At 44.5% G+C, this 23,309-nt stretch overlaps 1 protein-coding gene across 1 annotated transcript in view; it reads left to right on the forward strand.

The window, feature by feature from the left end:
* The first annotated feature begins 758 nt into the window (after window positions 1-758).
* Window positions 759-23,309, forward strand: part of ecm2 (extracellular matrix protein 2, female organ and adipocyte specific) — a 38,633-nt gene continuing 16,082 nt past the window's right edge. Inside the window, 5 exon segments of the mRNA XM_071524630.1 lie at window positions 759-915; window positions 3,043-3,204; window positions 12,038-12,226; window positions 15,175-15,987; window positions 22,113-22,228. Coding sequence (XP_071380731.1) covers window positions 759-915; window positions 3,043-3,204; window positions 12,038-12,226; window positions 15,175-15,987; window positions 22,113-22,228 — 1,437 coding nt within the window.

Genomic DNA, 23,309 nt, shown 5'->3' on the forward strand with positions numbered 1-23,309 from the left:
CAAACTATCAGGTGTGTAAAGGTGTGTGTTAGTGTCAGATCTCTGCTTTAATAATGACAGGACTGCTGCCTATAGACTAGTCATTACACACACACACACACACACACACACACACACACACACACACACAGGGGAACCAGCCATTACGACCCCAGCAGAGGGTATATGAGGGCCAGCGGCAGGAATGACGGCTCTTTCTGTCCGAGGAGCCGCTGCAGGTAAAAACCTCCTGTCTCACTGCACAGACCTGTCTGTCTCACTGCACAGACCGTCTGTCTCACTGCACAGACCGTCTGTCTCACTGCACAGACCTGTCTGTCTCACTGCACAGACCGTCTGTCTCACTGCACAGACCCGTCTGTCTCACTGCACAGACCCGTCTGTCTCACTGCACAGACCCGTCTGTCTCACTGCAGGTAGACAGACAGCACAGACCTGTCTCTCTTTTTGGTTTCTGTCATTTCGGCTGGTGGCTCCTGCATGTATTCGGCACATTTTCAGTCCTCACATCTGACAGAAAAGTGTGTGGAAAAACGAAATAGAAATTAGGGAAAGTGCTGATAAAAAATGCAAAGAAATGCATGAGACGTTTTGTTTTCAGGATTTGACTCGTTCTTGTTTTCTGGGAGCTTCCGCAGCTCGTCCCCTAACCTGCCGGACTTCTCCTGAGGATCCAGTGAAGCTCCGGTGGAGATCCTGAGTCTGAGTCTGAGTCTGAGTCTGAGTCTGAGTCTGAGTCTGAGCTGCTGTGTGCAGGGATGAGGTTCTGGCTGCTGCTGGCCGCTCTGTGGCTGCTGCTGGTCCTGATGCTGCCGGACGCCCGGGCCAAGACCAGGACCAGGACCAGGACCAGGACCGAGCCTCGCGACCAGGAAGGAGACGCCCGCCGGGGGAAGAGGAGGAGGGCCGGACAGGGTAGGACTCCGATTCTTACTTCTTAATTTTAAAAAAAAAAGTTGCGAGCTTCATTCGCTGTGGAAAGATGAATTCTCCTTCCTCACTGAACGTTTTAAAAAGGGAAAGTGTTCGTCTTCTGTGAGTTTGGTTTGTGAGTCGAGCGTTGAGTTGAAAGAAACACCAGAGACATCAGCGTCAGGAGCATTGTGGGCATGCTGGGAAACCAAGATCTGTATTATATTTTCATTGTTAGTTTATACATGCAAAGTCAGCAGAATGCAGGACGTAAGGTTGCTGAATCGTGATTTTCTGGAGGAGGAACCCGGAGGCTCCTCAGTCTGGTTTTGTCTTTTGGTAAATCTGATAATGTGAAAATCCAACAATGCACATTTACACACGCTACATGTATGTTCTTGCGCTGGACTGTACATCTGTAGATCTGTGCTGTAAATCTGTCAACAGTCATATGTTTTATTTGCTGTATTTTGATTTATATCTTATTCCTATTCTTTCTCTCATCTTAACACACTGAGTGGCCAGTGAGTTTTATCCGGTGGATTAAAGTCAGTTTCTGGTTCCGAACAAAACCGAAGAAACTTTCATTGTTGGGTCTTAAGGAGCGAGACGGACTCAAACCCACAATGCCACGAGTACACCGCCTGATCTCTGTGGTGTCGTCTCAGACCGTCTTAGGCTGGTTCCACTGCTACAGTTAAACCAGACGCTGCAGAAATACTCTTAGCACTGAATGGTTGTTGGTTCAAATCCCCAGATGGACTGGGGAGATCTGGATGGGGGAAGTGAGTGCGTAACACTCTTCCTTCCCTCACACACTGCTGTCAAGGTGTTGAACTGTGTGAAGCAGGACCCTGCTGAAACCCATCAGGCTTCCTCAGGAAAAACTCCCAGGATGTGTAAAGGTTAGGAAGTTACAAGATAGATGTTTATAAAAGATATTAATATGACTGTGATTAGAGCTGCAACGATTAATCGATTAGTTGTCAACTATTAAATTAATCGCCAACTATTTTGATAATCGATTAATCGGTTTGAGTAATTTTTTAAGAAAAAAAAAATTTCTGCTTCCAGCTTCTTAAATGTGAATATTTCCTGGTTTCTTTCCTCCTCTATGACAGTAAACTGAATATCTTTGGGTTGTGGACAAAACAAGACATTTGAGGACGTCATCTTGGGCTTTGGGAAACACTGATCCACATTTTTCACCATTTTCTGACATTTTATAGACCAAACAACTAATCCATTAATCGAGAAAATAATCCACAGATTAATCGACAATGAAAATAATCGTTAGTTGCAGCTCTAACTGTACCATGGCACCTTCTCACTGTCGTTTCATGGTTCGTCTCTTGTGTACAGAACGCACCGGCCACGTCTGCTACGATGACAACACATGTACTGGTGCATATGTTTTGTTTTATTATGTTTTTATCTTGTTTCTTATGTGTCTTTGTCCTTTTGTTGCACTTTGACGACAATCTTCTTATGCCTCTGCACCGGTGACAGCCGAGGGGGAGGAGCTATGTTCTCAGGTCGTCTGTCCGTCCGTCTCATTCACATGAACGCGAAATCTCAGGAACGCCTTGAGGGAATTTCATTACATCTGGCACAAACGTCCACGTGGACTCAAGGATGAACTGATTAGAATTTGGTGGGCAAAGGTCAAACTCAAGAATTCATACGCTAATTGTGACAAAATTTCACACAAATGTCTAATGACATTTTATATCCCAAAGTTCAAAGGTCAGCTTCACTGTGACATCATAATGCTTACCACTGTAGCTGAGAAAACGATCTTGGGTCATTCTACAGAAACGGTGGAAGTGCTGTCACTTACTTTTGCAGACACCAAAATCCTTTAAGTTGACCTAATAATCACATTAATTATATATGTTCAATAAATAAAGACTGTCCTCGCAATGATAAAACAAAGTTTATTGGAGGAGGCAGACAGCCAGGAGGCGGATAGTTCTAGTCTGTCCTGCTTCTTGTGTGTCCTTGTTCTTTTTGCCTCTTTTTGTCTCTTGTGTGTTTTTAGCCTGAAAGACTTGAGGCTCATGATGAAGGATTCCAACACATTTTTATGTAAATGGTAAATGAACATGAAACTTAAACTGTGTGTTGCAGGTCAGGGCCGAGCCAGAGGGGAGCACTCCAGACCGCTGAAGATCAGACTGGTTCCTGGTCCGAGCGTCCCAGTCAGTCCAGGAGAGAACCAAGGGAACCCTGTGTTCCTCGAGTCCTACAAGAACCTGGCAGAGCAGCACTCCAGCTACAACGTTATCCCAGGTGAGTCAGACCACTACAACGCTAACCCAGGTTAGACAGCTACAACGCTATCCCAGGTTAGACCGCTACAACGTTATCCCAGGTGAGTCAGACCACTACAACGCTAACCCAGGTTAGACCACTACAACGCTAACCCAGGTTAGATCGCTACAACGTTATCCCAGGTTAGACCGCTACAACGCTATCCCAGGTTAGACCGCTACAACGCTAACCCAGGTTAGACCACTACAACGCTAACCCAGGTTAGATCGCTACAACATTATCCCAGGTTAGACCGCTACAACGCTAACCCAGGTTAGATCGCTACAACGTTATCCCAGGTTAGACCGCTACAACGCTATCCCAGGTTAGACCGCTACAACGCTAACCCAGGTTAGACCACTACAACGCTAACCCAGGTTAGATCGCTACAACGTTATCCCAGGTTAGACCGCTACAACGCTAACCCAGGTTAGACCGCTACAACGCTATCCCAGGTTAGACCACTACAACGCTAACCCAGGTTAGACCACTACAACGCTAACCCAGGTTAGATCGCTACAACGTTATCCCAGGTTAGACCGCTACAACGCTATCCCAGGTTAGACCACTACAACGCTAACCCAGGTTAGACCACTACAACGCTAACCCAGGTTAGACCGCTACAACGTTATCCCAGGTGAGTCAGACCACTACAACGCTATCCCAGGTTAGACCGCTACAACGCTATCCCAGGTTAGACCACTACAACGCTATCCCAGGTTAGACCGCTACAACGCTATCCCAGGTTAGACCGCTACAACGTTATCCCAGGTTAGACCGCTACAACGCTATCCCAGGTTAGACCGCTACAACGCTATCCCAGGTTAGACCGCTATGTTATCCCAGGTTAGACCACTACAACGTTATCCCAGGTGAGTCAGACCACTACAACGCTAACCCAGGTCAGTTAGACCACTACAACGCTATCCCAGGTGAGTCAGACCACTACAACGCTAACCCAGGTCAGTTAGACCTCTACAACGCTATCCCAGGTGAGTCAGACCACTACAACGCTAACCCAGGTTAGACCGCTACAACGTTATCCCAGGTTAGACCGCTACAACGTTATCCCAGGTCAGTTAGACCACGACAACGTTATCCCAGGTCAGTTAGACCGCTACAACGTTATCCCAGGTTAGACCGCTACAACGTTATCCCAGGTCAGTTAGACCACGACAACGTTATCCCAGGTTAGACCGCTACAACGTTATCCCAGGTTAGACCGCTACAACATTACCCCAGGTTAGACCGCTACAACGTTATCCCAGGTCAGTTAGACCGCTACAACGTTATCCCAGGTTAGACCGCTACAACGTTATCCCAGGTCAGTTAGACCACGACAACGTTATCCCAGGTCAGTTAGACCGCTACAACGTTATCCCAGGTTAGACCGCTACAATGTTATTCCAGGTGAGTCAGACCACATAAATATATTTTTGGCTCTGATTTCTTTGAGGATCAGAGACAACAACAAAACATTTTCAACCAATCAAATTAAAGTCATAAGAAAGAAGGGGGCGGAGCATTCAGCAGCTCACTGCAGCGATGCTTCTCCTGCTGAGGAACTGATCACAGATATCGATGTGGTTTGAATGCCTGAGTGTCATTACAGTTTATAGTTTTCTTCATAGTTATCGCTGCAGATGTGAATGGGCCTGGACTGTGTGTTTGTTCTGGTTTCTCAGTGTTTGTTCTGCCTCAAATGGGCCAGTGTGTTGGTCTGACTGGGACAACTGGACGGGTCACTGGCTATCAAGTCTATCCACAGATTACCACTGGTACTGTGACAATGAAGTTGCTCTTTTTAAAGTCTAAGTATTGTTCCAGAGAGTTAAAGTTGGTCTTCAAGGCTACGTTCACACTGCAAGCCTTAGCGCTCAATTCGGATTTATTGCTCAGATCTGATTTTTTTGTTTGGCTGTTCATATTATTTTTTAAATGTGGTCAATATTAGATTCCAGTGTGAACTGGTCACGGTCCTGAACTGACCCGCATGCGCAACAGAACAATAACAAAGACGTCACACGCAGCTCAGCCAGTGAATTCGTGAGCAGATGATAACGAGGACGAGGATGAGGAGAAAGAGAGACAAATTTTGAATTATGGCTTTTTGTGGAGCGATGGCTGCTCCTTCTGTACGGAGGTGTGTGTGGATGCAGAGTCGGAGCCAGGAGTGGTGGATCGTGTCGTGAATGGCTTCACTGAAACAGATTTCATCCAAAATTTCACCCCAAATACTTATGAGGTCTGACACCTCACTGTCCTCCACTGACTCCCTCCATCTCAGCTGTCTTCCATGTTTTTCACAGAGTGACTCCCAGCGCAGAATTGTGACGAATGTCGATCTCGAGTGACGTAAAAGTCGCATGAATTCAGACTGAGGCCGCGTTGCAAAAAAATCAGACCTGTATCTGATTTAGGAGCACATATGAAAGTGGCCCAAATCAGAATTGAAAAGATCAGATTCCATGTGATTTGTGCTGTTCACACTGTTATGAAAAAAACAGATCTGAGTCACATATGAGCAAAAAAATCTGATTTGGGCGACTTTTGCCTGCAGTCTGAACACAGCAGTCTTGCATGTTAAGTATTGTTGCAAGGCACTTAAGTTGGTCTTTTTAAAACTTAATATTAGGACAGACAGCTCTTTTTAAAGCCTAAGTATTGGGAATAATGAGAAGACAGGTTCCTGGTGGACACACGGCTTGATGTCTCATGATATTTCTCAACACATATGTGTGCGTTCAGGATTGCACATCATGTGTTACTTCAGTGTTTTTTACAGTGCTCATAGTTTCTGGGCTGAAACGGTTTTTCCTGCCTTCATGTCATTAATATCATCTCTATATCGCACTGTGTGTCAGCGTGTTTGCCTCAGATCATACAGGACATTTTAAATATTTTAATTGTGCAGCAAATCTGAATAGTTTACCAAAACAATAAACCCATTTGAACAGAAAAACATGAGCTATTCAGACCACAAGTACCATGCTTCAGTATTTAAAACTGTGATTGAGAGTCTGTGTGTTTGTCTGTTTACGTCCGACCCAAAACAGCCGCAGTGTGTATTTCATACTGATCTTTGCATTCCGAGCTTTTAAGCGGTATATTACATCATAGAGGCCAATATTAATTTTTCAATCAAAAAAGTGCATTTTAACCAAATTTTATCTGAAGCGAAATGGGTTTCCTGTGAAGTTAAATGAGCCTGGGTTCATGGCATTTGGTCACATATGTACGTATACAGTGTGTGTGTGTGTGTGTGTGTGTGTGTGTGTGTGGTGAGGACTCAGGCCAGCCTTGCATATTTTACTTGTGGAGTTTCTGATGAAAGTCTGATGGTAATTGGAGCTGTAAAGCTGAACCAGACCCAGAGGCCTGCTGTTAAAACTCCTATTGAAACCAGATGGAGACAGACAGACAGGCAGACAGACAGGCAGGCAGACAGACAGACAGACAGGCAGACAGACAGGCAGGCAGACAAACAGACAGACAGGCAGGCAGACAGACTGACAGACAGGCAGGCAGACAGACAGACAGGCAGGCAGGCAGACAGACAGACTGGATCACAGACTGGATCACATACTAATGTTGTAACAAGGAACATTAGCAACTAAACTGCAGCTAAAGGTTTTGTGATGAAAGTCCAGGTTCTGTCTCTTCCCTTGGGTTTTCTGTTGCTGCAGTTTGAGTTTCTCTTCTCTCTGTAACTACCCAGTTCTTCTTCTTCTTCTATTGATTCCAAACAAACTGGAAACGTAAAACGCATCACTTCCTGTACAGCAGAGGATTTTCCCAGTAAAGAGCCACCAGACTCCAGACAGAGAGAAGCTTCATGAACTGATACAGGCCGGATCACAGTTAGAGAGAGAGAGAGAGAGAGAGAGAGAGAGAGAGAGAGAAAAAGAGAGAGAGAGAAAAAGAGAGAGAGAGAGAGAGAGAGGAGCAACACCTAATATGCCTAATATCAGCTGATAACATTAAGCCAGGAAACACATGCAAATTAATATCAGCTGATGTTAAAACTAACCCTTAATTAACAGTCAACTAATGTGTCTGGTAATCATTTACTAATGGTGTTCATGTTAACTAAAGTATTAATTTATACATTATTTAATAGTTTATAAAGATGACTATTAAATAATGTATAAATTAATACCTTAGTTAACATGAACACCATTAGTAAATTACACATTAGTTAACTGTTAATTAAGGGTTAGTTAATGCTTATTAAGCATGAACTAACCCTTAACTTAGTGACTTTATTGTAAAGTGTTACTGAGAAGAGAAATGAAAGCTGCTGTGAACGTTCAGGAAATCATCAAACTCCAACATGGACGCCGGTCTCAGACAGTCAGGACTTTTCCCTCCGTCAGCCTGTTTATTATTACAGGACAGTAATGTGATGACAAATCATCACATTCCAACACGCACACGGGGGAAAACAACAGGACTGAACTCAGCCTAACTTGTTGTTCTCCATCTTTTTTGTGGGACATGACCTGACCTGTGCAGACGCTCACCAGCAGACACAACAAGTAACAACAAGCCACCTGACAACGATAATGCAAGAGAGATTTTACAGAAAATAAACGGTTATGGAAGTGGAAACACCAGGACTTGTACTGAGAAGCCTGGCTTGTTCTGTGCTTTGAGACACTGGAGAGGAAAATTTCCATCTATTAATGTTTATGTGGAAGTAAAAGGCATGTTCATCACCATGGCAACACACCGTTTGTGAATGTTAGAGAGACAAGCAGCCAGAAGCAGAGAGCAGCTGAGTCAGCTTGTTGTGGTGTGGCTGTAGATCCATTCAGTAACGTTCTCAGTAAAAGTGAATAGTGTGATAAGGTGGATTTGTTTCCAAATGTAGGTTACTGTGACACAGTAAACTGTCTTGTCTTTAGCCCTAGTCTCTACTCCAAAACATGAAGAGTTGGAGCTTGAGAAGAGTCAGCTCAGTTAACCTGAACAAACTGTTAGCTAGCTAACTAGCCGGCAAACACACTGATGTTAATGTGAACACGCTAACGCTAGCTGCTACTAGCTACGTTAGCTAGTGTGCTAATCAGATGTGTTAAGAACAAGACAGTGGTGTTAGCTGACCAGATGCTATGGTTAGCTAGCTAACAAGCTGACATTATCTAAACACTAAATCAATCAGATGGATCAGTGATGAAATGATCAGTTCAGTCAGAAAGACAGAAACACAGTCAGCTGTTCAGAGCTGAGGACCTCCAACATGGCCGCCAGCAATGTTATCCAATATTTTATGGGAGCCAGCTTATGTTTACCAGCTACAGTATGGAGTGGGAATGGCCTTTCAGTCCATTCAGATAATTTGGAGAAGAAAGACAGACAGACAGACAGCTGGCAGACAGACAGACAGACAGACAGACAGACTGGCAGACAGACAGCTGGCAGACAGACAGACAGACAGACAGCTGGCAGACAGACAGACAGACAGACAGACAGCTGGCAGACAGACAGACAGACAGACAGACAGACAGACAGACAGACAGCTGGCAGACAGACAGACAGACAGACAGACAGCTGTTTGGGATTTGACAACAATGTGACCAAACGGGGCAAAAAGCAACATCAGCTTGTGATTGGCTGCTGATACGCAGCAGCGTCCAAAAGTTCAGCTACAACCAACTTTAGACCCAGTCAGTAACGTCACTTTAATATTCTACTTACTAACTTTTCTATGGATACAAACGAGGAACCGAGGCGACACCGGCCAACGTGTCTCTGGTCTCTGGAGTTCTCAGTGCTGAAGTGTGAATCTACAGATGATGCTCAGCAGACATCAAGATTTTAAACCTGGAGACAATCATCACATAACAAGACTAGGTCTAAACCTAGTCTGGACCGTGTATGAGTGTATGAGTGTGCCACGTGCCACGGCCGACCAATGGTGGAACTTCATCACTCAGTCAGTCAGTCAGTCAGTCAGTCAGTCAGTCAGTGATGTTGTGTTGTGTTTAGGGCTGGCCCTGCTGTTGCGGTCCAGCCAAAAACACACAAATCCCACTGCTGGAGATACAGCGGTGTGACCGACCCGTGTGTTCGGACAAAGCGGCTGTCCAGTGATGTAATGACAGTGAAGCGAGACGCAGCAACAGCAAGACGATATTTTCCAGAGAAAAGTAAAGCTGTAAAGTATCTGTGTTCAGGTGGAGATGACAGGGTGACAGCAGACAGCACAGGTACAACACAGAGACGATATTTAGGAGAAACAACCTGAGCCTCTTAACTACCTGTGTTCCTATAGACGAGACAGAGAGCGTAGCATTAGAAAGGACAGATGACAGAGAGGATAGAATTAGAACAGATAGAAGGGGCTCTTGGTGGTTTACAGTCTTTCCTGCTGACTCACTGCCAGTGGAAGCCCGGCTTGTTGAAAGGCAGAGTTAATGCGGAGGGAGGCTGGAAACCTACAAATCACTGCTTTGTCTGTTTCTGACAGTAAAGTACAGGCTGGCCGGCTCTAGACCCGACTAGACGCACACAGCAATTACTGCAGCAGAGCCTGCCGCTGCCCCTGATGACAGGCTGGAGGTGGAGCCACAGGTTGCTGGTTTGAATCCCCAGATCCCCGTCCATTAAGCTGCAGTTGTTTTCCTCTGTGGAGCGGTGGAGCTGCTCAGCGGCGGCTGGACCAAAGTCCCTTTAAAGGAAAGTGGCTTCACTCCGGTTCCATCTCTGGGACCAAGACAAGACTCCAGTCTGTGTGAATGGGGAGTCGTCTGTGTCTGTTCTGACATGCATACAGTCTTCACACTGCCAACCTAGAGACCTCAAACATAAGGAGGATTTCGAAACCAAAGCGAGGGTCTGGGGGTCCTCCCCCCGAAAAATTTGAGTTTCAGAGACTTTGTTTCCTGCATTCTGGTGACTTTTAAAGCATGAAAATAACAAAATAATAAGTACACTGCAACAGCATGTTTCTCTTGATGGTGATTCAGGTCTGTGCGACCCCCCCCCCCCCCCCCCCCCCCCCCCCCACTCACTCCCCCCCCCCACTCACTCCCCCCCACGCTCGACGGGAAAATCGACGCGGCAGATTTTACAAAACGCACGCCGCTTTCCTTTGAAACTTTCCGTAAGAAACAGGAATTCTTCTTTCCAGGACGTCTGAGTATTTCTTTCTCTTTGAACTCTCCATTTCTCTCTCCGTCAGGAAGAGACAGTCGCTCCCTGAGGAGGACGAGGCGAGACGCTCTCATCGCCATGGAGACGATTCATTCGGTGTCGCTGTATTGTTGTCCGGGTGGAAACAGAATTTTAGAGTCGTAGGGCTTAAACACGCTGTACAGTGCCAGAAACAGGTTGTGATAACGAAAAGGAAAAAAAAAGGTGTGAAAATTTGTCATAAATCGGGAGAAATGCAGGAGAATTGTGACCCGGGAGGAAACCGGGAGAGGGCGATGAAAATAGGGAGTCTCCCGGGAAAATTGGGATGGTTGGCAAGTATGACAGTAATTTGCATTTCATATTTACAAAAACCGCTGCATTGTTAACAACATGAACTGTTAACAACATGGAGTGTTAAGGACATGGAGTGTTAAGGACATGGAGTGTTAAGGACACTGCTGTCACAGAAAAACATCTTTTCTCCTCTTACTGGTGCTGAACGCAGCTCCATCCACTGCTTCACCAAACAGTGAGATTACCACATTCAAGACAAATCTGGTTTACGGCTCCCATCATGCATCTGTCAGCTGTCAGCGGTGATGTCATCATGCAGTCCACAGCAGGGAGCTGTCCATTATATATCTGAGAATATCGTGTTATTCAATTATTTCAAATGTATTAATGAAACGCTGCTGCTGTCTCCAAGTTCAGTTCTCGTAAAATAAAGTTCTGCTGCGTAAAGATAAAATCTGATTGGTGGATTTTCTTTATGATTTTTTGGTTGCACAAAACACCTTAAGTTTTCTCCTTCAGTTTGACACTTAAGGCTTAATTTCTCCTTAGCTGAGGGACTTAACGGTGTTGCACAGAATCCCTTAAAAGGTTTCCTTAGTTAAGGAAAAACGTTAAGGCATTTACTGCATTGAAAGAGATTTTACAGCGGTAAAATTCTACAGTTTCCATGGAGACCGTTTGTTTGCTTGCACTTGCCTTGTGGTTCCTGTTATCTCCTCACAGAGTTGGCCTATAGATAGTAAAAAAATGGCAGAAGAAAAGAAGACAAGAAAACCAAATTGGTCAGAGGAGGAAAAGATTATACTTCTGGAGGAATACAATGAAAGAAAGCACAAACTAAAAAGTAAATTTGATCCACAAATAACAACAAACAGAAAACAACGAATGTGGGAGGAAATTGCAACGAAAATGAATTCAAGCGTCTGGTGAAGAGGTTCATCCAAGAGTCCAAAAAAAATACAACAATTTCTTCATTTATCTCCATAAACTCGGCCATGTTGAGGTTAAGATAGAGTCAGAGGGACCTTCAGTTTTTTTCCTTACTTTGGTTGCTAAGGTCTTTTGTGCAACGGTTTAACTAACTTTAAGGGACTCCTTAAGTATAAGACCAAGATAAGGAGAAAACCTTAAATACTTAAGTGAACATTTTAAGGAAACCTTAAGGAGACTTAAGGGTGTTTTGTGCAACCGATTTTATTTTAAGGAAACCTTAACTCGGACTTTAAGGAAAATCTTAACTTAAGGTGTTTTGTGCCACCGGCCCCTGAACCTGAACCTGAACCTGAAGATGTTTGTCAAGGCCATCTGGTCTGGTCTGTTTAATGAGGATTCCTTAATTCTAACTAATGAGCTCATGGTGATGTGTGTGTTGTTTCAGGTAAGCAGGGCCAGTGTGTGTTCCAGGGTCTGACCATGTTTGAGCAGGCGGTCTGGTCTCCAAAGCCCTGTGTGACCTGCCTGTGCACCGGAGGTCGGGTGGTTTGTGACGAGCTCACCTGTCCCATAATGCACTGCCACTTCCCCTTCACCCCCGCCGGGGAGTGCTGCCCGGTCTGCATGGAGCCAGGTAGAAACACAACATGTGGCAACGCCATGGTGCAACATTCGGAGGCAACAGAGACGGGCAAAGTTGCCGACAATCACAACCAGTAACATTTGAAGAGTTTCATTCCAACAGTTAACCTGAATCATTTATCATTTATCTAGTTTGGAAAGACTTTTCTACCTGAAATTCACTGTTTTAATTCAGTATTTTAATAGTGATTTTAATTTAGTATTTAATTCACAGATGATTCATCCATCAAAAGGTCTTAAGATGACTCCTAACTTTAAAAGTAACCCATAATGTGATTCACTTTCATACCAGCCAGACGTGTGACCATGTCAACTTTGCCCAAGTCAGTCTCAGGTCAAGTCCCAAGTCTAAATGTAGATTACCAAGTCAAGTCCAAGTCCATGTCATTAATGTCAAGTCTCAAGTCTAAATGTAGAACAGCAAGTCAAGTCAGAACAAATCAAGAGTCCAGTATCAATTTAATATCTTAAAGAAAACTAAATATCTAGGACTTTTCAATGCAATATGGTTTTAATAGGATAAAAACTTGGTAAGAGCATCATGAGTTTGATTTCTATAATCAGTTTCAACTTCAATAAATTCAATCATTCCATACAAATTCAGAAAACAGAATTTAAATTCAGTCGTCTGCTGGAACAAATCTCATCACTTTCAATCTAAGTCATTTACACAAACACAAGATCTCAAGTCAAGACTTTAGAAACCTTTTCAAGTCATCAGAGTACAAGTCAGAGTCAAGTCCCAAGTCACCAGAACCCAAGTCAAGTCCAGTCTCAAGCCCGTGTCAAACCCAAGTCATGTGACTCGAGTCCCCACCTCTGCTCCCAGCAGTCATGTTGTCAGGGTAGGAGTCAAGTTAAAATGGTAGATCTCATGTTGGAAGGAAACTCTTGGTGTGTTGGGACTCTTGTTGCCTCCTGTCCATCATGGCTTTTAAAAATGTGTTCATCACATTTGGGTCAGTACTCAGCACACATGTTGTGAAGGTTTTTAACACGTCTGTATGTGACTAGATAGGACAAACTAGGGCTGGATGATAATTCAATATTATCGTTTATCGTCTTTCAGTGGAATCATATTGTGATATAAAGATATTTTAATATGGTGACACATTTCTGTCTGAATTGATGATGACTTACTGTCAGTTCAACCCCATCCAACTGTTCACTGAACCTTCAGCTGAATCTACGCTGAACACACAACATGTAACTGGCAAGTTCTGAAGGACATTTGTTCCCTGAATTAGCAGTAAACTGACCTGAGGCCTGTTCCATCCTTTATGCTCAGCCTCATACACTGCACAGACACCATGTGCATGTATGGAGGCTGGGAAGGACAAAACCACTGAAAATCAGTTATTTAGAGTCTGTGTAGAGAAATAGCATTAACCCGACAGCAATGATAATCAGAAGCACCGACCTGTCTACTGTATACATACACTGTGCATAAAGTGTGTCTTTGTATGGAGTTTATTAAGAAGGAATATACAGTCCACAGAAGAAGAATTGTAACAGAGAGTTAAAGTTGGTCTGAAACTCTTTTCCAGTCTGATGTCAGTTCTGACTGATCCAGCCTGCATCAGTTCATGAAGCTTCTCTGTCTGTTCTAAACAGCCGGAGTCTGGCACACAGGAAGTGATGCGTTTTACGTTTCTGCATCAACAGAAAACCCAAGCCCCGCCCACACTGTTTGATTGACAGGTGAAGAATGAGACCAAACAGCAGACTGTCAGCTTCTACTGCTGGCTCCTTATTCAGGCTCAAAGATATTGACAAAAAAAATCTAATTGTGATTATTTGACAGAACATTGCAATTAAAATGCAATTTGTATCATCACAAGTTTTCCATGTCATAATTTTTTAGAACTTTAAAACTGTTCATAGAAAAGTGATTTAGTTAAAAACTAGAGTTTGGACCAAACTCTCTCTGAAGAAACTAACTGCAGACTGAGATTTGGAAATTGCTTAAGTCAATGGTTCTCAACATGGGGTCTGGGGACCACCAGGGGTCCTTGAGGGGGTTCCAGGGGGTCCCCAGCAAATTAATGAAATGTTAAACTTCAGCATTATTTCATTTACAAGAAGTGAACACGATTGTGGAAGAATGACTGTTCTGATCATAGTTTCTCTGTTATCTCTCTTCCTACAATACAGAAAGTCATGGGATTCTGGACAAAATCATATCTGACAATAAAAATATTCTCAGATTTGGGACCGAGAGACAAAATCCAGAGTATGGATATTAAATTAAGGGTCCTTGATATGAAAAAGGTTGAGAATCACTGGCTTAACTTCATGCTGCGATTTTGTTTTTGTTTTTCTAAATTCAGTTGCTCAACTTCTTATTGGCCTCCATGTTAAATGATCTAAAATAATTAAATGATAATATCTGCAGAAAGACCGACTTTACCTCACTGTGACAACATGTATGCATTGATCATTTATCATTAACATTGATCTAGTCTGGATCGGCTTGCTGTAGCAGTTAGTCAGTGTCTGGTCTGTAGTGTTAACCAGCCTGTCTGTCTCTCTGGGTGAACCTGGGTGTCTGTCTGTCTGCAGCACTAACACACAGCTGTCTGTCTCTCTGCCTGTCTGTCTGTCTGTCTGTCTGTCTGTCTGTCTCCTTGTCTGTCTGTCTCTCTGTCTGTCTGTCTCCATCTCTCTCTCCATCCCATATCTCTCTACCTCTCTTGTATTCTTGATTTTATTTCTATTTTTCCCCTCCTTTCTTGCTCTCTCCTTTGTTTCTCTCCTCTCCTCCTTCCCTACCTGTCTGTCTCTCTTCTCCTCTTGTTCCCTACCTGTCTGTCTCTCCTCCTTCCCTCTCTCCTTCCTCTTTCTACTTTTATCCTTCGCGGTTATCTTTTTCTCTCCTCCCCCCACCTCCTCCTCCTCCTCCTCCTCCTGCCCTCTGATTGGCTGCCCCCCCCCCTCCAGTCCCTGACCTCAGCCTTGACCTCTCTGGTGACTCCCCAGTTCCCAACGACCCCGGCGAGCCCGTGACCCCGCTGACCCAGGAGGAGATCCAGCGCATCCTGTGGCGGGAGGAGGAGGAGCACCGCGAGGAGGAGGAGCGTCTGAGGAAGAAGGACGAGGAGAGGAGGAAGAGGAGGAAGCAGAGGAAGGAGCAGGCGGAGAGGCAGAGGAAGCTGGTGGAGGAGAGGAGGAGGGCTGAGGAGGAGGCGCTGAGGCTGCAGGTGGAGCGAGAGGAGGAGGAGTGGAGGAAGCAGATGGAGGAGGAGCAGGAGAGGAGGAGGCGGGAGGAGGAGGAGAGGAGGAAACAGGAGGAAGAGGACAGAAAGCAGAGGGAGGCGGCGGAGAGAGAGGCGAGGGAGAAGGAGAGGAAGCTAGAGGAGGAGAGGAGGAGGCAGGAGGAGGTGCTGAGGGAGAAACTGCTGGCTCTGGAGGAGGAGGAGCAGGAGGAGGAGGAGGAGATGTGGCTGAGAGGAGACGTGTTTCAGATGTTACCAAACGAGCCGGAGGAGCCTGACCTCCTCCCTGCCCCGATACCAAGACCTCCTGCTGCCACGGAGGAGGAGCTGGAGGAGCTGGAGGAGGAGGAGGAGGAGGTGGGGGTGGGGGTGGGAGGGGAGGAGGAGGAGGAGGAGGAGGAGGAGGTGCGGGTACCTCACAGAGCAGGCCTCCCTCCAGGCTGTGATATCTCTGATGTCACTGTGACATGTGAAAACGCCAAACTCAACCACTTCCCTCCTCTGTCCATCCCCCAGCTGAAGTCCCTCAGTCTGGAAGGTGAGTTAACACTCCTGACTCTCCTGAGACCTGGTAGGCCTGAGACCTGGTAGGCCTGAGACCTGGTAGGCCTGAGACCTGGTAGGCCAAAACCTTCATCACTCAGATCACTGAGGTCACTAATCTGGAGGCTAAATTAATATTACAGTTATATTACAGCGCTGAGAGGGTTACTTTGTCTAAAATGTCTTGTCACAGAGAAGCTTTCCCCAACCTCAAAAAAGCTCTTGAGTTGCATCAAAAACCAGCAACACCCAGCAACCCAGCAACACCCAGCAACCCAGCAACTCCCAGCAACACCCAGTAACACCCAGTAACACCCAGCAACTCCCAGCAACACCCAGCAACCCAGCAACCCAGCAACACCCAGCAACACCCAGTAACACCCAGCAACTCCCAGTAACACCCAGTAACACCCAGCAACTCCCAGTAACACCCAGCAACCCAGTAACACCAGCTGACTGTGTTTCTGTCTCAACAGAACTGAACAGACGGTTAATTTCTGTCTGTTTCTGACTGAACTGATCATTTCATCACTGATCCATCTGATTGATTTAGTGTTTAGATAATGTCAGCTTGTTAGCTAGCTAACCATAGCATCTGGTCAGCTAACATCACTGTCTTGTTGTTAACACATCTGGTTAGCACACTAGCTAACGTAGCTAGTAGCAGCTAGCGTTAGCGTGTTCACATTAACCTCGGTGTGTTTGCTGGCTAGTTAGCTAGCTAACAGTTTGTTCAGGTTAACTGAGCTGACTCTTCTCAAGCTCCAACTCTTCATGTTTTGGAGTAGAGACTAGGGCTAAAGACAAGACAGTTTACTGTGTCACAGTAACCTACATTTGGAAACAAATCCACCTTATCACACTATTCACTTTTACTGAGAACGTTACTGAATGGATCTACAGCCACACCACAACAAGCTGACTCAGCTGCTCTCTGCTGACAGCTGCTTCACACACATTTACACTTTATTCACTAACACACAGTTCTACAGATGGGGTTAATAGCAGATTTGTGACACAACTGCAAAATCTCCATAGAGCACCAAAAACAAGGTTCCCCTTTAATCATGGCCCAGGAACCTCTGAGAACCTTATGTTTTCAGGGTGTGGACCTCTTCCTCACATCAGGCTCTGAGGACAGAAACATTTCCTCCAAAGCGCCTGAGGGGCAGAGGTCAAGCCCCGCCCACCTGGTGTGTCAGAATCAATAAATGAAGCCCGCCTCTGTGATGACTAGAGGAACAAGACTACTGTACTGGCCATGAAGTTACACAGTGTAACTGGAACTTATCCTTTGGCATATCCCTCCTTGAAATACACACACACACACACACACACACACACACACACACACATTTCTTAGAGGGTCCGTCAGTGTTTCAGTGGTGATGGAGAAGCTGCAGGTCTTTGGCTCATGAGCTTCATCTGTACCGGCTGATATACAACATGATCACACTGGAGACACTGAGTGGAACCATTTGGAACTTGCCTTAACTTGCTAAGAGACACCACTCTGTACTAAGAGCTTTAGAGCTGTGTGTGTGTGTGTGTGTGTGTGTGTGTGTGTGTGTGTGACCTGCACAGTCCAATAACATATTCTGTGTGTGTTTGTACTGTGACCAGATGAGAGAGCTGGACGAGGTGCATTTAAAGGGATAGTTCACCCAAAAATTAAATGTCGGTCATTATCTACTCATCCTCATGCCAGTGGAAACTCAGTAAATGGAGTTCAGTCCTTTAGGTTTCAAAAAGGGCAAAAAAAAATTTCCCTGAGTGTCTCCATACAGCTGCAGCATGACGAGCATGATGACGCCATGTGATGTCTGAGAGTGAAAAACACAAAAAAAAAACTCAATTTTATCAATTAGTGAAATCGAGTCTTCCTCTATTGTATTCTGCTTCCGCATTCACAAACTTTGCGAGATGCTACGGCCGCACACAAGTCACACACAAGTCACACACAAGTCGCACACAAGTCGCACACAAGTCGCACACAAGTCACACACAAGTCACACACAAGTCGCACACAAGTCGCACACAAGTCACACACAAGTCACACACAAGTCACACACAAGTCACACACAAGTCACACACAAGTCACACACAAGTCACACACAAGTCACACACAAGTCACACACAAGGCGGAAGCTGAATACAATAGAGGAAGACTCGATTTCACTAATTGATAAAATGTAGTTTTTTTCCACTCAGAGCAGGCTTCAGAACACCTGGATTGTGCTGCAGCTGTATGGAGACATTTATGGACATGTTTTACCCTTTTTGAAGCCTGAAGGTCAGGGGCCAGTTGCCTAAAGATAGACCTGGTGTTAGACTTAAATGTGACTTTAAGTGAAACTTGCTATAGACTTTTATATTTACCTGTTCCTGCTACTTCTTGGTTGTTGTAGATCTCTAATGGTTTGTTTCTGTCTCTAAAGACTCTCTCTCTTCTTCAGACTCTTTCCAAAAACCAAAGATTTGGCATCTTGTCTGAAACAGCTTCAGTATTTAAACTTCCCGCTCTGACAGTTAGGCCGACTCGTTGCCATAACAACAAAGTTCTTAACTCAAGATTAGTCGGGGGGAAGGTGGCTAACTTTCCTACCTCAAAATAAGTCAGTCGCAATATTTAAGTAACAGACAGTCCTAATTAGACTAGTCCAACCTGAGAATCTAAGACCAGTCTAAGGCTCAGACTGGTCTTAAACTAGCTTTATGCAGCTGGCTCCTGGACTCCATTTACTGCACTTGTTTGGAAGAAAGCTCCTCCGGCAGCGAGCCTGGAGAACTGCTGGGGAGTGGTATGAAGAAGAAACACTCATATGATTTTGTACTGGCATGAGGATGAGCAGATAATGACCCGAATTTAAAGTTTTTTGGGTGAACTATCCCTTTAATTTCTTTCCCGTCACACCCCAGGCGGACGGGGTCTGACTGCTGGTTCTGCCCCAGCTGTTCCAGGCTGAATCTGCTCGTCTCTGCTGCGTCTGGACAAACAGACCGAGCCGCTTTCAGACAGAAGCTTCCAGTCACACAGACAGAACAGCAGGATGTTTCCAACAAGCACAGACCGGTCATTTCCAGCGGCAGCCTAATTAAAACCTGCAGACGAACTAATCACTGGGCGAAGTCGACACACTCACAAAGAAGTGGAAAATGACAAGGCAGCGGTTCTTGAAGTTATTGTTATCTTATCACCGGCAGCTTGTCAGTTACTCTTTATGCTTCGCAGCAGGAAAGCTCCAGGAAAGCAGTAATCACACAAAAAGTTGTCTGCTTGGTCCACAAGACAGGCCATAGGGAGGTAAAGCAATGTTTTCTCTCACGTTTCCCCGTAAAATAATCAGGTGGGACGTGATAATTTGTGTTAACAAGAACATCCGCCCCTTCCATCCCCTCCAATATCAGCTACATGCATACAAGCAACACGCGGCGTAACATATGAGACTGTTTTACCCAAATCAAACATGACTGACAGCTTTGTTCTTAACAAACAGCTGAACAGTGTGAACCAAGCTATACCTGAAAACAGGTTTGGTACACTAAAGTAGACTTGTCTGAAAGCTGAGATGTAGATCAGAGGTTCTCATTTTAGCTTGTGACTAGGGCTGAACGATTTAGAAAAAATATCTAATTGCAATTAATTTGACTGATATTGCAATTGCGATATGATTCGCGATATTAGAGGGAATGATAATTTTTACATCATGATTCTCATTTTCATTGAAAAACGTAGTAAAATGATTATGGTGTGATTTTTGCGGGGATCTGTACCAAACAAAGATGTTTTCTTAAGTCTGTAGAATATGATGTGTAGGCCAGGACATCTCTGCAGCACCACAATATTTACTTTAAAATGCTATTTTGACACATTTCACCTTTAACTAATATTGCACCTCCTGCGATTTGAAAACTGCAGTAGGCCATATTGAGATTTCAATAAAATTTTGATTAATTGTTCAGCCCTAGTTGTGACCCCTGAAAACAAAGTGAGGTCTCCTGGCGACCCGCTCTCCGCCGGCACAGTGGTTCAACCAAACAATTCAACTGTTCAACCAAAGACTTAGTTTTCCTTTTCTACAATGATCTCATTTGCTTTATCTGAAAACTATTCAGTATTTCACAAGAAAAAAAAGGACAAAAATTAGGGAAAAGTCTGAAAAAATAGACACGCTAACATATTTGTATAGCAAACTCCAAAAATCATCTCGCGACCCCCCAAAATTATATTGTGACCCCCTGGGCGGTCCCGACCCCCAGGTTGAGAACCACTGATGTAAATAAGGCAGTGACTGGCTAACTGCTGTTCATCACAACACAGCAGAACAGGCCACATCTGAAAGTTTGAACTGAATGACTGGAAACAGCCAGGCTGCTCCAAACATCCAGAGCTTTCAATGTCGTATTTCTGTCTTTCCATATCATTTCTCTACCATCACAGGCAGGGGTTAAAGTGGGGAAAAAAATAGTAATTTAAAACAAATTTCCTGCATTTCTACGGGGGGTAGATACATAATTATTGGGGGGGTCAGAAAAAAATAGTAATTTAAAACAAATTTCCTGCATTTCTACACCACCTAACCTCTTGGATTAAGTCAAGAAACAGCAACCCTGTATAATGTTAACCAAAAATGTAAAATTATGTTATATTACTAGATTTCAGCATTGAGGTACTGCATAGGCATACTAACCTAAAAAACCTTTTATTGGGAATCATGAGAAAGTTTCAGAGCGACAGACACAGAGCGTCCCCGTAACCATAGCAACTCACTCTCATCCTGCCTGAGAGGAGAGGGAGAGACGCAGAAGAGCCGCTGACTGAGACTCTGAGCAGCATGCATGGGAATAAATTACAATATAATACATTTGTGTTTATTTCTCACTATTCAGATGGTCTGAATAACTCTCTGCTGCTCTGTGCTGCTCTGTCTTCGCCCCGCGATGTTTATGAATTTGTTTTTCACTGCTGAGAAAATGGACTTGTGGCGTGAGAGCGTGATAAATGTCAGTTGCGTGAGTCTCTCGGTCAATGTGTGAGAGTCGGCAGCCCTGTGAACTCGCCTGACATTATTATGTATGAAACTGCCAATCAGATTTATTTACTTATTAATCGAAGGTGCCGGGACACCGTTCCGGATCGTTCCGGCCCACTTTAACCCCTGGACACAGGGATATTTGTTCCATGTTGTCAGGGCGCTGTGACCTTTGACCCTTAGTGATGGACAATCTGTTCATCTCCCGATACGATTCGATACCTGATCTGAGGTTCAGGATTCAATTCAGCCAGGATACGATGTGATCAATAAAAGTTCAATGACAACAAAGTCTGACTGAGCAGAACTCTGTTTATTTCTGAGACTCAAATCTTTCCAGCGATGCCATTGGCTGCTAGAATGTAAACAACAATTTAAAAATGTCATTACAAAGTGACAATAATATAATTTGGATGGAGAGCTTGTGAAACTGTGATGGTCAAGAGTCTCATTAGTGATTACTACAGCAGAATAACATGGAGCTGATATCACCATTCATGTTCCTGACAGCAGAATAACATGGAGCTGATATCACCATTCATGTTCCTGACAGCAGAATAACATGGAGCTGATATCACCATTCATGTTCCTGACAGCAGAACAACATGGAGCTGATATCACCATTCATGTTCCTGACAGCAGAATAACATGGAGCTGATATCACCATTCATGTTCCTGACAGCAGAATAACATGGAGCTGATATCACCATTCATGTTCCTGACAGCAGAATAACATGGAGCTGATATCACCATTCATGTTCCTGACAGCAGAATAACATGGAGCTGATATCACCATTCATGTTCCTGACACAACAGACGGACTGACACATTTTGTATTGAGATGTATTGAATTTCTATGTATCGTCCTTCCCTACTGACCCTTGACCTCCTTACTGTTAGTTACTTGTAATGTTGGTGATGTAGAAACTGAAGTTTATTCTATTGCTGAGCTCAGTGGAGTCTCTGTGGATCAGAGTCAGCTAAAGACTAGAGTGTAAATGTTAATGTATTGTCATTGTAGTGCTAGCTGTCTGACTGCTGACCCTCTGGCTCCAGTATGAACTAAACCATCTGTCCTGACCTGCAGGGAACAACATCAGCAGCATCCCAGAGGAAGCCTTCAACGGCATCCCCAACCTGGAGTGGATCAACCTGGGGAAGAACCAACTCACCTCCACCGGCATCGCTGCTAAAGCCTTCAGAGTGAGACTAGTTAACTCGCTGAACCTTTAACAGCCTCAGAGGGAGACTAGTTAACTCACTGAACCTTTAACAGCCTCAGAGCGAGAAGCAGCCAGTTTCTGACTGAACAGCTGATGAAAGCAGTGAAACTATAAAATAAGAAAATAAATAAGTAATAAAAACAGTGTTTAGTAAAGCAGACAGGATGCAGATTACACTACTAACCCGTTCTGGATCCATCTAAGAAATCTAGTTAACTCACTGAACCTTTAACAGCCTTCAGAGGGAGACTAGTTAACTCGCTGAACCTTTAACAGCCTCAGAGTGAGACTAGTTAACTCGCTGAACCTTTAACAGCCTCAAAGGGAGACTAGTTAACTCACTGAACCTTTAACAGCCTTCAGGGTGAGACTAGTTAACTTACTGAACCTTTAACAGCCTCAGAGTGAGACTAGTTAACTCACTGAACCTTTAACTCACTGAACCTTTAACTCACTGAACCTTTAACAGCCTCAGAGTGAGACTTGTTAACTCACTGAACCTTTAACTCACTGAACCTTTAACTCACTGAACCTTTAACAGCCTCAGAGTGAGACTAGTTAACTCACTGAACCTTTAACAGCCTCAGAGGGAGACTAGTTACCTCACTGCACTGAACCTTTAACAGCCTCAGAGGGAGACTAGTTACCTCACTGCACTGAACCTTTAACAGCCCTCAGAGTGAGACTAGTTAACTCACTGAACCTTTAACAGCCTCAGAGGGAGACTAGTTACCTCACTGCACTGAACCTTTAACAGCCCTCAGAGTGAGACTAGTTAACTCACTGAACCTTTAACAGCCTCAGAGTGAGACTAGTTAACTCACTGAACCTTTAACAGCCTTCAGAGGGAGACTAGTTAACTCACTGAACCTTTAACAGCCTTCAGAGGGAGACTAGTTAACTCACTGAACCTTTAACAGCCTCAGAGCGAGACTAGTTAACTCACTGAACCTTTAACAGCCTTCAGAGGGAGACTAGTTAACTCACTGAACCTTTAACAGCCTCAGAGCGAGACTAGTTAACTCGCTGAACCTTTAACAGCCTCAGAGTGAGACTAGTTA

The sequence above is a fragment of the Centroberyx affinis genome, unplaced genomic scaffold (genome assembly GCF_046629955.1).
Source record: "Centroberyx affinis isolate AG114_WGS23_722 - 3 ecotype Tasmania unplaced genomic scaffold, CSIRO-AGI_Caff_v1 ptg001214l_1, whole genome shotgun sequence".
NCBI classification, from domain to species: Eukaryota; Metazoa; Chordata; class Actinopteri; order Beryciformes; family Berycidae; genus Centroberyx; species Centroberyx affinis.